Source organism: Zootoca vivipara, chromosome 6, assembly GCF_963506605.1.
Source record: "Zootoca vivipara chromosome 6, rZooViv1.1, whole genome shotgun sequence".
Classification (NCBI taxonomy): Eukaryota; Metazoa; Chordata; class Lepidosauria; order Squamata; family Lacertidae; genus Zootoca; species Zootoca vivipara.
This window is the reverse complement of record NC_083281.1, coordinates 38,343,720-38,362,097: the sequence shown is the minus strand read 5'-3', so window position 1 is coordinate 38,362,097 and position 18,378 is coordinate 38,343,720. Positions and strand designations below refer to the sequence as shown.

The following is an 18,378-nucleotide window of genomic DNA, read 5'->3' as shown; positions in this document are numbered from 1 at the left end:
CAGTGCCAAAGAATGCTCCAACTACCGCACAATTGCGCTCATTTCACACGCTAGCAAGGTTATGCTTAAAATTCTACAAGGCAGGCTTAGGCAGTATGTGGACCGAGAACTCCCAGAAGTGCAAGCTGGATTTCGAAAGGGCAGAGGAACCAGAGACCAAATAGCAAACATGCGCTGGATTATGGAGAAAGCTAGAGAGTTCCAGAAAAACGTCTACTTCTGCTTCATTGACTATGCAAAAGCCTTTGACTGTGTCGACCACAGCAAACTATGGCAAGTTCTTAAAGAAATGGGAGTGCCTGATCACCTCATCTGTCTCCTGAGAAATCTCTATGTGGGACAAGAAGCTACAGTTAGAACTGGATATGGAACAACTGAGTGGTTCAAAATTGGGAAAGGAGTACGACAAGGTTGTATATTGTCTCCCTGCTTATTTAACTTATATGCAGAATTCATCATGCGAAAGGCTGGACTAGATGAATCCCAAGCCGGAATTAAGATTGCCGGAAGAAATATCAACAACCTCAGATATGCAGATGACACAACCTTGATGGCAGAAAGCGAGGAGGAATTAAAGAACCTTTTAATGAGGGTGAAAGAGGAGAGTGCAAAATATGGTCTGAAGCTCAACATCAAAAAAACCAAGATCATGGCCACTGGTCCCATCACCTCCTGGCAAATAGAAGGGGAAGAAATGGAGGCAGTGAGAGATTTTACTTTCTTGGGCTCCTTGATCACTGCAGATGGTGACAGCAGTCACGAAATTAAAAGACGCCTGCTTCTTGGGAGAAAAGCAATGACAAACCTAGACAGCATCTTAAAAAGCAGAGACATCACCTTGCCGACAAAGGTCCGTATAGTTAAAGCTATGGTTTTCCCAGTAGTGATGTATGGAAGTGAGAGCTGGACCATAAAGAAGGCTGATCGCCGAAGAATTGATGCTTTTGAATTATGGTGCTGGAGGAGACTCTTGAGAGTCCCATGGACTGCAAGAAGATCAAACCTATCCATTCTTAAGGAAATCAGCCCTGAGTGCTCCCTGGAAGGACAGATCGTGAAGCTCAGGCTCCAATACTTTGGCCACCTCATGAGAAGAGAAGAATCCTTGGAAAAGACCCTGATGTTGGGAAAGATTGAGGGCACTAGGAGAAGGGGACGGCAGAGGACAAGATGGTTGGACAGTGTTCTCGAAGCTACGAACATGAGTTTGACCAAATTGCGGGAGGCAGTGCAAGACAGGAGTGCCTGGCGTGCTATGGTCCATGGGGTCACGAAGAGTCGGACACGACTAAACGACTAAACAACAACAAACAAAATATTCGGGGTATGGCTTATATTCCTTGAATGCTTAAAAATCCTGCTATGGCTTATTTTATGGCTACGTCTTATTTTCGGAGAAACAGGGTACACATGACTTGATCTCATGTTGATAAGGTAACTGGGAAAAGATGGTACAAATGTACAGGAAACTGCATGGCTTGGCACCTATGACATTACCAAAATACATTCACTCTTATCTGTAATTGTGTGCCCCAATGAATTCTGGTGAGCTAAGTCCACCATTTCTAAGCACTTCAGAATTCAAACCCTGAAAAGTTTTCACTTCATCCTCATGACTGCAAACCTGTTAGACTGATCCACTCCAAGGTGGTCATGGTTGGTGTGGTTGGCTATTATTCATTTATTAAATGTATATACCACTCTTCATTAAAAAAAAATCCAAAGCAGTTCACACAGCATTATATTTTTTAAAAAAATGCAATTAAACACACCAATATATAATCAACATACAAAAAAAGCAGAAGAAACAAATCAAGCAATGGTATGACTATAAAAAACAATAGCCCTCCTGTAGAAAACCAATTGTCCTCCTAACTGCCACTCAATAGAGCAGGACAAGCAGGAAACATTAGTTCACCCAGAGCAATTTTTGTTCCAGAACAATTAATTCTTCCTTCCTGCTCCCCAGCCTGGACTAGGAAAGGTCCTGGCAGACCGAAATATCACCTCAAGTTTCCTTGGGCAAATTGTGAGAGAGAACCAAATGGTATGGATGTGCTGGACTGATGTCTTGCCTTGGCAATGGACTGTATGAGACCCAACAAATTGAAGCTCAATCCAGATAAGACTGAGGCACTGTTAGTGGTTGATACCCTAGACTGGATGGATGGGAAGTGGCGTGCTTTTCATGGGGTTACACTCCCGCTGAAGTAGTGTGTAGCATGGAGGTACTTCTGGATCCTTTATTGTTGCTTGAGGCTCAGGTGGCCTCAGTGGTGCAGAGTGCCTTCCATCAGCTTCAGCTGGAGGCCCAGCTGTGTCCCTATCTGGACAAGGATAACCTAACTTATGTTGTCTATGCTCTGATAACCTCTAGGTTAGATTACTGAAATGAATTATACATAGGGCTGCCTGAGAAGACTGTTCAGGAACTTCAGCTGGTAGACAGGTTAATCACAGGGCACAACCATTTGAGTGTATTACATTGATAATGGTCTGATTGCACTGGCTGTCAATTAGTTTCTGGGCCTAATGTAAAGTGCAGGTTTTTACCAATAAAGCCGTCAACAGCTCAGAACTGCAATAACTTAAGGGCCACTTCTCCCCATATGAACTGCCCTGGACCCTGTAATCATCATCTGAGGCTCTTCTTTGTGTGCCTCCTCCATGAAAGTTCTGGAGGGAAGCCTTTTCTGTGGTGGCTCCCCATTTGTGGAATGCCCTCTCCAAGGAGGCTCGCCTGGCATCTTCATTACATAGCTTTAGGCTCCAGGTCAAAACATTTCTCTATAACCAGGCCTTTGGTTGGTTAACATTCTATCGCTTTCTAAACAGGTTTTTTGGGGGGGATTATTTGTTTTATGTTATGAACTATTCTGTGATCTTCACATGACGGGCAGTACAGAATACAAATCTCTTATCAGAACACACATTTCATGCAAATTAGTGTATGAGTAGCACAAAAGATGAAGAATCATATGCATTTTAAATGAACCTAGGAGTGTTCAGGAAGAGCAGAGGAAAGGCTTCTGAGAGCATTATAAGCTACTCTACATTGATCAGTGCTCTTATTTTCTACTTACCCTTTATCTCTTTGGTGAACTTTACCCGGTGAGAATCAGTCAGAGGTCGTGGCTGTTCGTCAATGTTGTGAATATCGAGAACTTCACACATAAACTGAATTACAGGTTGTGCTTTGTAGAAGGCAGTGGCAGAAACTAAGAGCAGAAAATAGAGCAGTTAATAAAGTAGAAGTTCTGAAGACTAAATAAATCACTGGTACACAATAATTAGTTCTGTGTATACATTTGAAGAAGAAATCATTAAAATCATCACTAAGCTTTGGGGCAACAAAGTGTCATGTAGTACATTTTCTAATTAAATTATCTCATGAATTTAGAGCAAGTTTCCCCAAACTTCTCAGTTTACTGATCCCTTGTATTCACCCATCCACCCTGCAAATTCTTAGGAAAGTAAATGAAATAAAGTCAAGAAATATCAATATTTAATCAACATTTATTAATCATCAATCACCAATAACAGGAATCATCAAATGTAAAAATATATATTAATACAGATGTTTCTCAATGGCAAGGAAGATACACTTTGTACATGCCCACATAAATAAAAACAAAAACTAGGGGTTCAATATTAACCACTTTGGGAAACACTGATTTAGAGGGTTCATATTGAAAACGAGTAATCATTAATCTTATGTAGGGCAATAAACTCATGACTACCAAAGTGAGCGAAACAGTACGTGTCTCATAGTAAGTTACACAAATAATTATGCACATTTACTCCTATATCACTCAGTCAAATTTCAACCAGCCTAAGTTCTCCTTCTCCCTATGAAGAAATAGAACATCCAGCATCCATATTTTCATTCTTGCACAAAACTCTAAACTTGCAAGTTAGACTTACGCCTGAAGTTTCTCCCAAACTAATAAGATCACCAAGCAAGTCTAAAAAAATGCCATTAATCTAGTTTCTTGGGGGAGGGGAAATAGCAGGCACTCAAATTCACATATAAGGGCACAATTCTATACAACAACCATTAAAAAAATGCTGAAAGGCACTGGACTGCAACAGCAATATATTAACAAGAAGAAGTTAACAATAAAGTAGACAAAATACCATTATAATTGCAAAGCTTACAAATAACCATATGGCACAAAAAATATGACTATTGTATTGAAGAATGCTCAAAGCAGCTGAGAAGAGACAGGCATGCATGCAGATAAGGTCCTGTTTCAATGATCTTCGTAAGATCATGACACCTCAATAATGTTTCAAGGTCCTGAATGCAGTTTTCACAAGTGGGAGGGCTTCAGGAATGTTTAGCGCTCCAAATAAATTACTCAATTGCAACAAGATAATACCACTGCAAGTGTCCAAAATTATTTTTTTCTCCCATATTTTAAACATGATGTCCCTGTAAAACATCGCTCAAAAAGCATTTTGGGGTATTTGAGACTTTGCTAAATTATAAAGGCTTACTTAACTTAGGGATGAATTTGTTCCCACCTTTGCCATGCTGTGGGTGAATGCAAGGCAATACGTTTCAAATGCTTTCCATACAGCAGAATTACTAGACTGTGAAACAGTTAACGAGGCGTTTTTGAGGTTCCCAGGCCTCAAGTGCACCAAACAGAATGTCCCCATACAAATATAACAAAACATTCTTCAGACATGCGTCACCGCCAGCAGCCCGCCAACTTCACATGACGCATGCTAGCCGACGCCTACAGATGCTGATTAACTGAATGAACACAAATAGCTTGTGTGCATCCCCCCAAAACCTCAACCTGCTGCAGTTTGTCACCATGGTAACCAAACTTGCTACACCAATTAGAAAACATTTTATAAGTACTTAGTCCTGGATGGGCAACAATTAAGAAGTTTCAGTGGACTTCTTACAGGTTTCATCTTCAAACCACATTATAGAACGCAGCTATCCTGCGCTAACAGTTTTACTCCTCAAATACAACATTCACACAGGCATTTTAACCTAAATAGGAATTAGTACAGTCATACCTCTGGTTACGTTCGCTGCGGGTTGCGTACATCATGGGTTATGAACGCGTCGAACCCGGAAGTGCCGGAACGGGTTACTTCTGGGTTCGGCGATTCGCGCATGCGCAGACGCGCCAAATGATGCCACGTGCATGCATAGAAGCGGCGAGTATGCGCAGAAGCGGCGAGCATGCGCAAATTAGGCGCTTCAGGTTGCGTACTGCTCTGGATGCGAACGGGGCTGTGGAACGGATCCTGTTCGCATCCGGAGGTACCACTGTATGTTGCTTATAACTTTTAAACCATGTCTATTCTAGCCATAAGATTAAAAGCAAAGCACCTTCATGTCAGAAACTGGGAGGGGGGCATTCTTCAGAACTGCAAGCATTACAAATAATTTCACTGTTAAGACGCCTTCCCCCATCAAATCATACCAAAGTCAGTGACTTGTTAGTAATTAACCAACTCAAGCTCTGTCAATGTGATTTTGCTTATGCACCTATCACTGCCTGATGAAAGGCATGACTTTCATTAGTAATGCCTGCTTTCCCATCTACCTTGTTACCCTAATTAGCAGACAATATTTCTATCATATGTTCTTGGATTCTTGGGCTTAAGTGTTTCTATAATTCAAAAAATTATGAAGGAAAATATTTGCAGCATACCTCACATCATCTACAAAGGAGAAAAGCTGGCAGAAACAATATATAGAACAAGACAATTTGCATGTAAACTATTTTGATTAGTTATCAAAATTTACTCCAATGAACTGTATCTATATATGTATACTATTTCATACTCCGATACAACAGTCATTTGTAGAGACAACATACTTCTCCATGCTCTCATAGAACTGGCTTACCATCAATATTTAGCATCATTTTCCACATTGCAGGTCGAACAGACTGATGGAATCCAAACCATACTTCCCTGCCACCTCCCAAGGGATGATCATAGCCTTCTGGAGCAGAGAAAAAGGAGCGGCCTACAGGTGTATACCTATAAAAAGAAGAGGTTATGTTATGTTACTGCTGTAGCTAAATATTTAGATGGTGGGTGCATATCCAATCTAGGAATGAATCTTTCAAACGGTCCAAGAGTTGCAATTCCATAAGTGGCAGACGTTATTATGAAAATAAACAGTCTTGCAAGGTCCTGCTTTTGAAACAGTAACAGATATTTACAAATTTATTTTGGGTCTGAAATTGCAATAGATATGGAAATGGGATTAAATGTCAGAGTGTGGAGACTAATTTTTTATAGCATCTATTCCACACTTTTCATGTGAAAGGGGTTGAATAGACACTTCCCTGTCAACCTCATTTGGGGTTGAAAATGGGAGTCTCGTGCTTCAAGCTTGATCCAGGATATTACTAGGCCTGCTGAAATCATAGGAATGATTTGCTGAAGCTGGAAGGCACCATAATATGATGGTAAATGAGGGACTCTCCAACTTCCCAAGCTGGATTCAAAATACAATGACAAGGAGGATAACCTAGGACATTTGGAGCAGCTTTAATGTGTTACCTTCTCAATTACTTAGGAGCAGATAGGCCTCTTTCCTCAAAATTTTGTCCTTGTAATTACAGTACCAGAAGGGGGGACCAATAGAAGTTGTTCTTTGTTTTGTAATTTTTACACAGGAGCTGTTCAATGAATGATTAACCCTTTATTGACTAAACTACCAGGTAGTCAGCCCAATTTTTGTGTTAAAAATTTGCTGGGAGATCCCTCTAAAATCCACAACCAGCAAGGGGTTGCTTTAACACATGGCTTTATTTGGGTTTAATGACTTGAAGTTTGCATATTTGTTATATTTGGGGTTCCTTGGTGGAAAATAGAATAAAAAATTAAGAGTATACAAAAGTTGTTTGACTTCATCTTTTTTCCCCTCTGAGAAGTCCATCAGAAAATAACAGCAAAAACAAAAAGCAGGTTTTAATTGTTTACGGCTAAGAAAGATTATAAATGGCCAAGGGCTGTTCTGATTGTTAGAAATCTTTATTTTATTTTAAACTTTCCATCCCTTTGATGAAAGTGCTGGTTGCAAAGTGAAACTAGCTTATCTATGCTACTGTCAGAAAAGAATGCACTCTGATAAGGAGACAGGTGATTCAAGCTTTTAAGGCAGAGACTGTAAAATCATAAGGTGGAGAGTAAGTTGTTAATAAGACCAAGAACACTCAGTATGGTAAAAACACTGTTGGACACCCCACTGACGGCTGGCATTGTGCAGCGATTATTGGATGAGCAACTAAAAGAGGTAAGAGCTGAGGTGCATAAGATGGTGAATGAAAATGGACATGGGGAAGATGAGGTTTAAAAAGACACAGAACCTTCAGAGAACAATATTGATAAAGTACTGCCACAACAGGAGAGTGGAATGGTAAAGCTGGAGACAGTAAAGATGAAATGGGGAGGACCTTCACACAGGTGCCTGGAGGAGTTAAACAGTCAAGCAGTGGACTTATGAATGTTGGAGAAGTGGAATGAAACCATGGACTGAGAGATTGTTCTGAGCTGGCAGAGACAGAGCTGAGAAAGGATTCTGTGTACAATTTGGAATGAATTTAGAAGAAAAAGCTACCAAGCCTCTGACAACTCTTCTGGAAAAAGAAAGAAGCAAAATTGCAAAGATCCCCGCCCCCTGGCCAAATTAGGATGGAAAATCACAGCCATAGAAATGGGATCAGAAGATACGGAACTGGGTTTGAATTAATGAATATACAATAAGTAAATAACTATGGATTACTTTTTCAATATATGACCACAGTGGAGAGACTCCTGTGTGAATAAAGAGGAAAGGTTCTTGTTTTTCAGCAGTGGAAGTAAAGTTGTTGTGCTGAACTGAAGGAAGACTATTGTGGACAAGTACTGAAAATAATAATAATTGGAGAACCCCTTTTAGACTTTTTGTGTGGAAGGGAAAATGAATGAACTTGAGATGTCTGAAGCCTGGGAAAATATTGCCTAGCAGAAAGAAGAATAGCTGGATACTACCCTGGAGTGAATACTGTGAATATTTTGAATAATCCTTATATGATATACCTGACAGATGGAGAATCAGAAGCCCTTTTTATTTCTCTCTTATTATTTTTATCATCCTGCTTCTTTTTCTTATTTTTTCTTGCTTTGCTTTTGTTTCTGTTTTGCTTATTTTGGTGTCCTCTACTCTGGGTTACTAAGGGGATTGGACACACATGAAGGCAATGGATGGTTGATGAAGGGCCCTGTGTGAGAGGTGGGGAAGGAAAGATATCCCAAGGCGGAAGGCTGGGAGAAGAAAGAGAAGCTCCAAGGTAAGAGCTGGTAGGGTCCACCTCCTTCTGTGTGAGACAAGGATTAAATTTTTTCTTTGAGCTAGGACTTTGTACTTCCTTTGCTCTTCCTTTCTCTTTCTCTTTCTTTTTCTATTTAGATTAGTTTTTTATTGTACTGTGTGATGAAAAGATTCAATAAAATTTAAAGAAAAAGTAAATAATAGCAGACTTCTGAAAGCATACATACACAGAAAGTTGCGTTAAAACATACAAATTATGTGGTTCCACAGTATAGTCTTAGTAGATTAAACAAGTAAAACACAGAAGCACAGAAGTGTAAAGAGACCCACTCCTAAAGATGAACTTTTAAAAGATAGATATTGTGTTCAGAGAATGACAGGGAACCTACTTCATGGAGGGTAAATGTCGTAGCACCACATCGACAGCATGAACAGGGTTAGTGCTGATTGGCTTGTCTAATTCCAGAGGTTCAGGCAAGGTTCGTCCTGTCAGAACCTCATGCAGCAAGTGCCAGCTCACCCGGGAAACAAACTTTATTGACACCTTGAAGGGACGATCTTTACCACCTTCTCCAGGCAATGTTACATCTAAATCAACCTGTTAAGGGAGAAAGTCATAGGAGAGGATACAGAGAAGAAGAATCCTAAAGTAAGTAATTTATCTGCAAGTATTACTCCTTTTCTTCCTCTGGCCAAAAACCTATTTTACCAAATAGAAGACTGAAGAAATACTAGGCATCTATGTGAATGACAATGAAATGGCACTCCAGATTGCCGTAATTCAACACACGGAAATGGGAAACCAGAAAATCAAGGCCTAATGTTAGTGCCTTGAATCCCTTTTCCTCTCATCACCAGTGAAGTTAGAAAATCAAACACATCAGCACTACAGTGGTACCTCTGGTTACAAATGTTTCTGGTTACGAATGCTTCAGGTTACGAGCTCCGCTAAACCGGAAGTAGCTGCTCCTGGTTGCAAAATTTGCCCCAGGATGCAGCGGGAGGCCCCATTAGCGAAAGCGTGCCTCAGGATAAGAATGGTTTCAGCTTAAGAACGGACCTCCAGAACGAATTAGGTTTATAATCAGAGGTACCACTGTAATCAGATTCTGCATCAGATGCTTGACACAGCAGCTGTCATGGGAATCTCAATGTATCCAACCCAGTCTACTGTGGCAAGGGCAGGGGACCCCATGGCACCCAGATGTTTTTGGACTCGCAACTCCATCAGTCTCAGCAAGCATGGGCAATGGATAGAGATGACTGTAGTTGGAGCCCAACATCTGGTGGGTCATTGGATCTCCAATACTGTCTTATGGCTGAACTCGACAATACATTAAGTGTGCAATTGCATTTCATGTAAAAAACAAAAACAAAAACAAAAAGACATAACGGTGGCAGAGAGGTCAGGACCACCAAGGTTTAACCCTTTCCTCCCAAGCAACAGATCTAATAAAAGCTGAAACCATTTGCTTCAGAAAGAAAGCTGTAAGTGGCCACAACAGCAGCTACTGCTACTGTCCTTGAGGCAGAATTCTTTATCCAGACCACAGCATGGGAGGATGTGTTTAACTCCACTTTGCCGCAGTCCCAAACCTGAACTTTTCCCTCCAGTGTGGCTGCTCTTTTGTTGTGACATGATGTGATCACATATTTCAAATGTAATGTAGTCTGGCCCTCAGAGAATACAGTTCTGCCTGTTTGCCAGGATATGCCAGAGCTCACAGTGAAATTAACTGCATCCACTGGCTATGATGCTGCAGACTGGATGAGCGTGCACACTCAATGTATCTCACCCACACCAGACTGACGATTTGTGTTGCAAGACTGTGTCCAGTGGAAATGTGTCCAACTACCTTGTAAACCTTGTCAATTTCATACACAAAAACTCAACTATTTAGTCCTCAATCCCAACTAAAATAAACTCAACTGCATTCGTGCATACTCAATCCATTAATCTCCACTCCTCCCCTTCCCCCTCATCTTGTCTGTCATTTCTCCCATATACTAGATTTAGATTGTAAGGTCCTCCAAGACCTGTCATTCTTTGCTTCTGTTATTTTGTAAAAAATACCACACAAAGTGGTTGCAATATACAGTAACAATCAATAAAACCTTAACACTTTCAGAAAAGATTTCATTTATCTTACAAACAATCAGAACTTATGGAAGGACAAACTATCTTACCCCAGTTGTTGCAACGGGGAGCGGATTGGCTGTATAAAGGCTTCTTTTACCATCATAAACAGGTCTGCGGTCCCCAAATATTGTCACTTTAAAATGCTGCACCATTGAATCTACCACCTCCCTAGGGAAACAATATATATATATATATATATGTAATTTTAAAACAGTATAGCATTAAGAGGGAAAGTAAGAAAAACACTACATTTCATCCCATTTTAATATTTTCAGCATTTAACCAAGTCATTACAGAGCAATTATCTAAAAGATGCTTCATTGAATTACGATGTCACAACAAAACAAATTTTAAGAGTGTGCATGAGATGGGAGAGAACGGTTATTGCTTCTTCCTCAGTGCCAAATAAAATTTTAATTAAAAGAACTCAAAATGACAGTTTGCTGCATGTGTTTAACTGCTACAAGAGAAATGCTACGCCCCTGTGCTTTCCAACACTCTTAATTTCCTTATGCAAAGCTGAGAACAATTCAGTTCTTTACATATTCCAGTGAACATTACTGTTACTGCAACTCCTCTGACTGGTGATGGCAACAATTACAACACAGTGACCTTGCGGCTGCATCTTATCCTGTTAAAAGTCACTATTGTCTTAGGCCACTGAAAACATAGCCTTCATGGAGAAATAATAAATTGCACCAAACTTTCTTCCCAAGTTTAATGCAATAAGAGAAGAAAAAAACTGCCCATCTCATTGCAAAGAAATTCCCAATCACGGTGCAAAAAATCAAAAGTAGTTTTTATTATTGATCTTAGGTAAAACTACTCAATGAGATTTTTTGGCTGAGCAGGGTAAAAATGTTAAAAATAAAATATTATGATGAGTTATTTTCCAGCTTTAGGATTTCTTCACACATTATGTAGTCTTAGGTGGATACCTCAAAATTGTAAGGGTACACAACGTGGTACAATGGGAATGTGTTTGAGAATGCACATATATCAGATTCATGAGTTTGGCTGTGGCTTCATGTTGAGTATATATTTGATGGCCTAAACAAGAGTTTGTTTCTGTGTAGAGAGTGACATGGCCCTAAACATCATGGGGAATGCTTCTCAGTGGGAGTGAAGTTTTCAAAGGCGCATCTCTGCACTACCAGAACTGCCAATAAAGTTTTGTTTATTTATGTTATTCCATTTATAGTAAACTTTCCACAAAGTATCTCAAGGCAATTTCTGTGTAGAAACATCAATGAAAAAAAATCAGAACAATTCCATATATACAAACCATTTCAAATCCAATACAGATATAGACTGGCTTAGCCAATTAAAATACAACTTCGTTTAAAAGGAAGGTCTGCAATAGATGCTGAAAAGTCAATAGAAATGGTGCATGTATGATAAGTAATGGATGCTCCAAAGGTAGGTGCCACCATGCTAAAGGCCTGATTCCTATATCATATGAAACAGACCTCTTGCTGAAATTATATCTCCACAAGACATATGTTCTGCAAAGCACAGCAATCAATTGGGTATACGAGGGTGAAACAATCTCTGAGGTATCCTGGTCCCAGGCTATACAGTGGTACCTCTACTTACGAATAACTCTACTTACGAATAACTCTACTTACGAATGTTTCTACTTACGAACGGAGCTCCGTCCGCCATCTTGGATGCGGTTTAGATAGGATTTTTTCTACTTACGAATTTTAGATAGGGTTGCTTTGACTTACGAATTTTTTCTACCAATGCATTCCTATGGGATTCAACTTACAATTTTTTTCGACTTACGAATGTGCATTCGGAATGCATTAAATTCGTAAGTAGGGGTACCACTGTATAGGGCTTTGTGCACATAACAAATATCATGAACTTAGCTTCATGGTTAATTGGCAGGCAATGCAACAGTTTTAGCAGTGGAATGACATGGTGGTGAATGCTCTGTGAGCAGTCAAGCTGCTGCATTTTGCACTAGTTGCAGTCAACCTCAAGGGCTGCTTCACCTCAAATGTACTGCAGTAATCCAACCCAGGTTACCAGGGCATGGACAAAAGCTGAAGGGAAATACACCAAAGGTAGCCTTTGATCCACCAAGACTGGAATAGACACATGGGTGCCTCCCTTTGCCACAAGTCACTTACCAACACATCAGATAGGACCATCATGAAGCTGAGTGAAAAGGGAATTCAGATCACAAGGTGGGAAAACTAAAACAATTTTATTGAGATAGGACTTAAGCTGAAGTTTTGTTTCTTAAAGCTTTCCTTATTTATACTTTACAGTGGTGGACCCTCCGGATACAAACTTAATTCGTCTCGGGGGTCCTTACTTACCCTGAAAAGTCCGTATCTGGAGACACCGCTTTTGCGCAAGCGCGCGGTGCAATAGAGCGCTTTTGCGCACACATGAAGAGCGCTTCTGCACATGTGGCAAAACCCGAAGTATACACTTCCGGGTTTGCCACGTTCATAACTCGAAAATACGTTGCCCAAAGGTAACGTAACCCGAGGTACCACTGTATATGGAGTTACTGTCTGTTTAAGTTACATACTTGACTGTATTTTACGACTACAAACTGGACAATTTTGCCTGAAAGTGGTATAAAATGTAATTAAATACAGATTGTTTTCACTAGACTTCCAAAACACCAGATGCACAAAGGGTGTAGGTGGAGTATAGCCTTAATTTTCCTCCTCAAAGCATCTGGAGCTGTCTCAATTGCACAATGACTGTTGTTCAGACCTGCTCTTAGACAAGGAGTTGCACCTAGATGGCTTGTGGCACTTTCAGTAAAATTTTATTTGATGCTACCAAGAGCAAGATGCTACTGTAGCTCTGCCTCATTATCATTTCCTGAAGGCCAGCCAGCCTCAATTTGACATCCTTAGGAATACATATCAGGTGTGCACCAACAATATCCTCATTCCCTCTCCCAGTTTAGCTAAATCCTAGAGGCCTGGCTGCTAGACTGTTGAAAATATGTTTGTCTCTTCTTTTCACAGATAAACACAGTATATTAAGCAAGTAAAAGGGAAAACATGTCAACGTGATCTTCATACTAATCCCAGCACCTCACGGGCATCAAATTTTGGTCTCACTCCCCACCCCCCACACGTAACAAAGCAGTATGCAGCCCACAGGTTCCACAATGAAGTACTCATGTGGCCCACTTGGTGTGAAAAGTTGGATGGCCCTACTCTAGAATAAGCGTGTAGCAGAGGACTTGGTCAGGTATCCCAAAACTTCGGCCCTCCAGATGTTTTGGACTACAATTCCCATCTTCCCCGACCACTGGTCCTGTTAGCTAGGGATCATGGGAGTTGTAGGCCAAAACATCTGGAGGGCTGCAGTTTGGGGATGCCTGTACTAGGTGCACAGCAATGGAAAACAATACTTCTATATGATTTCCCACTGCACATTAGCTAACCCGAAGGTCAAAGAAGATATATTTAATATACTTGAATAGTAGCATCCAGCAACATTATGGGGTCATAGCAAACAAAAATTTAAATGCAAAATAAAGTTATTTTAAGAACTTAGGAGCCATCTACCACCACACTGTACAAACACTAGGTGATGAAACTTCTCAGCAGGTATGAAATCATTCAGTTAGAAAAGCATGAGTTCACACCAACTGCATATTGCAGAATCTACTAGAGCTAGAGTTGAAGTAATCTGCCTTTTCTGTAAATTACATGCTTACATTTGCTTCCCGAGTATGACTTATCAATAAAAGCAACATCTCAAAGCTCTAGTGCGGTATTAAAACTATCTGATCCTGGGGACTTTGGACAGTTACTTTCTTTAAAGTTAAATCAGTCTGTCAAGCGTTTTAGTGAGCATCTAACCCAGTGTTTCTCAACCAGTGTGCCTCCAGATGTTTTGGGACTACAACTCCCATCATCCCTAGCTAGCAAGACCAGTGGTCAGGAATGATGGGAGTTGTAGTCCCAAAACATCTGGAGGCACACTGGTTGAGAAACACTGATCTAACCTACTGGCCCAGGAAAGAGTTCTCACTTATTTGGATGCAAAGGCTCAGAATAGCATTAAACACACACACACACACACACTCTACTGCAAGCATCTGAATAGTTAAAAGCATACTGAAGCATTATTTGAAATAAAATTAAAACTAAACTTTTCTTAATATGCATTTCATTTCTCTACAGCATCAGGCTGAATAAATGTCTTTTCTTGGCTGGAAGACTTCACCATGCAGGGGACTGGCCAGGTAGGATCTGGGAACCAAAGAAAGCTCCACAAACTGTTCATTGCAAGAATAAAAGCTAAAGAAGAACTATTACTAAGAGAAACCATAAAGTTCTGCCTACATTACTCAATATTAATGCCATTTACAAACTGCCCTTTCAACATAAGCTACTCTTGGGGAAGGTTTGATTGTCCATCACAAGAGGCAGAATAGAAGTCTTACAGCCCAGCTTTTAATTGAATTTATTAAATATAACTAGCATCTGTTTTAATTAATCATGAGGCCATTCTTCTACAAATGGCTAAGTGAGGTGCATTCAAGCTACAGATTATAATTTGCTAGTAAAGCCTCATTTCACATTATAAACAGAACCAATCCAAATCAAAACTGGGACTGGCAGAATTCTTATTCTGCCTGCTGGAACTGAAGCAAGCATTTCTATTGAGAAATTAAGCTGCCCACCAAGGAATGCAATTGACCCCATCACACAAATAAGCAAACCGTTCCAACAGCAAAAGGAAAATATCATAAAGACATGAGACCACTTATAGAACTTCAGCTGTATAAGGGTGTTATCAGAAAAGATGGAATCAAATTCTTTTCAAACAAATGCTAACTTTAAAAGTTGTTTCTGATACTTAGTTGAACATGATGTCTTCTCATTTACTCATAAGAATTCTGCCAGTCCCAGTTTTGATTTGGATTGGTTCTGTTTATAATGTGAAATGAGGCTTTACTAGCAAATTATAATCTGTAGCTTGAATGCACCTCACTTAGCCATTTGTAGAATAATGTCCTAGTGATTCCTAACACAAATAAAATACTTGCCTCTAAACACACTAGCCCATTTACTAAAGAAAGACACAGTTTTCAAAAACAATTCTTAATTCTGATATTTTACAGGTTTAGAGTGCCAATATAAAAGAAGGCATGTTCAGTCTACAGATGGCCCTCGTTTGCTTCCTATCTTGTATGAACATTCACATGTGCTCTGTATTGTGATACAGACTAAAACAGTGCTCTGGGCATCAACCATGCAAAATATCTAGGGAAACTAGAGCAAACATATTTTGCTCAAACAAGGCGGTCTGATTAGTCCCAGCTGTCACTTCTTAAAGCAGCTATAGTCTTACAAAAACATCCAACATCCAGTTTCATCAAGTACTGCCCAAACATCTGTTTGATGTAGTAATATTAAACACCCTGACTTACCTGTTCACCCTCCGAGGACACTTATCTGGCTTAATATCTACCTCATAGAGGTAGACGTCAATCTTTGGGATTTCAACTTGGAAGCAGTTGGCCAGCAGTTTAATGGGTTTGCCCATGGTGCCATAGCCAGGTCGTCTGGGCACCATCAGCAGGGGCTGAGCCCCAACGGGTCCTGTCAAATAAATATAACATAGTTTAGAGTTTCAAATGTACAATATGTAGCAGACACATTAAATGAATGTATTTAAACATGTTTACCCTAGGAGACTCTGGGGGGAAAGTACCGGTAGTTACTGAAAAGGCTATAGAAAAAGCTTGCTGAGACTCAGAAGCATGTAACATTGGTAACCTGCCCAAAATATCACCTAGTCTGACCCCTTTGCAGAACCAAGTACTCAGACCCTGCCACAGATCCACTCAATTCAAACCAAGCTATGCCATTAGCAGAGAGAATGTGCTTGCAGAGCAAAGAAATAATTATTAAAGGAATCAAGCCAACCAACACACAAAAATGCTAGTGCCCACACATCATACCTAACCAACCTTACCTAAAGGAAAGTTTTCTTCTGTGATCAGGCAAACCTTAAGCATGCATACAAACTCAGTGAGAGGTGTGAGCTTGCTTGTGCCTGGTAATCTCATTTATATTAGGTCTAAGTTGAGACAAACAAACTCTCATCTCCTCATCAACACAAAGAAGCCATTCTCTTTTCTGATCTTTCATATTTGTCAGAGTTACAAATTCCTGTTCCCAACAGTATGTCATGGAGAACTGTAGAAGAATAGTCAATGTTATTCTCCAGCACTCTGTTTGAACAGTGATTCTGGATCACAGCTAGGATTTGTCCTCAGTATCCCTTGATGCTCTTGCTCTCATTTTGAAAAGGTATCTATCCATATTCTGAAAGTTAAAAAAATGTTTTGATACTACACTGAATTGTTTAAATGTTTCATTGATTGTCTCTGAATCTTCCTTCCACACTTACCATCCTCTCCTGCCACACACCACACCCTTTGAGAATAAATAATAACAATAAAAGAATAGTTGTTATTATTTATTTATTTATTTCGCACCTTCCATCTGGCTGGGCCTCCCTAGCCACTCTGGGCGGCTTCCAACAGAATATTAAAAACAAGATAAAACATCAAATATTAAAAACTTCCCTAAACAGGGCTGCCTTCAGATGTCTTCTAAAAGTCAGATACAGTAGTTGTTTATTTCCTTGACATCTGATGGGAGGGTGTTCCATAGCGTGGGCACCACTACCAAGAAGGCCCTCTTTCTTACCACCGATTTAGCAGTTTGAAGCCTCATGTAAAATGTGGTGGCTATTAGTTCCACTGCCTTCAATCTTCTTTAATCCAACTATCTATGCCCTTTAAATAATTCCAATACATTTCTGCAACTACTTATATACTGTATCTCTATTTCCTTCATTGAAGTCAAACAAGCCAAGTAACTCTAGGGATTTTATATACCACTCCATAAGTCAAAAGAAATCTGAGCTGTTTGCAACTTCATAAAAGTATCAGCAAAAATGCAATTAAAAATCTGCATTTTAGAGCAGGAAATAGTTATTAAATAAGATAGCCTCTTAAAAATCATTATATACTAAAATGAAATATGGGTACCTCGGCTTGAAAGCAAAGATGAGCACCGCATCCCATAGTCGAATTTGACTGGACTTAACCATCCAGGGGTCTTTTACCTTTACTTTTATGGGTACCATAACAACTTCTAGCAGATCCAATATGCAGCAGAGACAACCAGATCTACCCCTCAAATATACATGCAAATATACAAGGTAGCAGCAGCAGCACTCTCATTTCAACTGTCTCTCTAATTTAAGCTCACACTGAAAGGTGGGGCAAAATGACATACTCCTCATTTATGGAGCTGTCACCTGGGAGGACCCACAATCATTTCTCCCTCTCACAATGGCGCTTGTGAGGGAACATATAATAGAATTTAGACTAATTCAGGCATAGGCAAACTCGGCCCTCCAGATGTTTTGGTACTACAATTCCCATCATCCCTAGCTAACAGGACCAGTGGTCAGGGATTATGGGAGTTGTAGTCCCAAAACATCTGGATGGCTGAGTTTGCCTATGCCTGGACTAGTTCCATCCATTTGTGTAATAATCTTGTTCTTTACATCAGTTTTCAGTATGAATTCATCCTTCTCAGATATAGATGTCCAGTTGTTAACACAGCATTCTCCAGTATGGTCCCATCAGTGCCTGATGAAAGGTTGCTGAACTTTCTTATTACTATTATAAATGCTGCATTTAATGCATCTAATTAACACTTCCTGCAATCCCTCTGTGCTGGTTCCTTGCCAGCATGATCAAAATGCCAAGGTGAGAAAGCTAATATTCCACCAGTTTCCCTTTCACCCTCTTCATATTTTCCACACTCATCACTTTCCTCAGATCTACCCAATCTTTCAGAAAGCTAAAGAGTTTCCAAAGTTCATTCCAAATTTCCTTAGCTTCTTAAAAGCGTTTTATTTTTAAAAA

At 39.9% G+C, this 18,378-nt stretch overlaps 1 protein-coding gene across 3 annotated transcripts in view; it reads right to left on the bottom strand.

Moving 5' to 3' along the window:
* LOC118086559 (protein argonaute-3) overlaps positions 1–18,378 on the bottom strand; it is a 52,109-nt gene that overhangs the window by 18,454 nt on the left and 15,277 nt on the right. For all 3 annotated transcript variants that reach the window (XR_004692758.2, XM_035118313.2, XM_035118311.2), the window contains exons 2-6: positions 15,859–16,030; positions 10,484–10,604; positions 8,686–8,894; positions 5,879–6,015; positions 3,084–3,218 (exon numbers count right to left, since the gene is read on the bottom strand). Coding sequence is in view for 2 of the 3 variants with exons in the window: in XM_035118313.2 (XP_034974204.1) it covers positions 3,084–3,218; positions 5,879–6,015; positions 8,686–8,894; positions 10,484–10,604; positions 15,859–16,030 (774 nt within the window). In the remaining variant the exon portion in view is untranslated. The remainder of the gene's footprint in view (positions 1–3,083; positions 3,219–5,878; positions 6,016–8,685; positions 8,895–10,483; positions 10,605–15,858; positions 16,031–18,378) is intronic.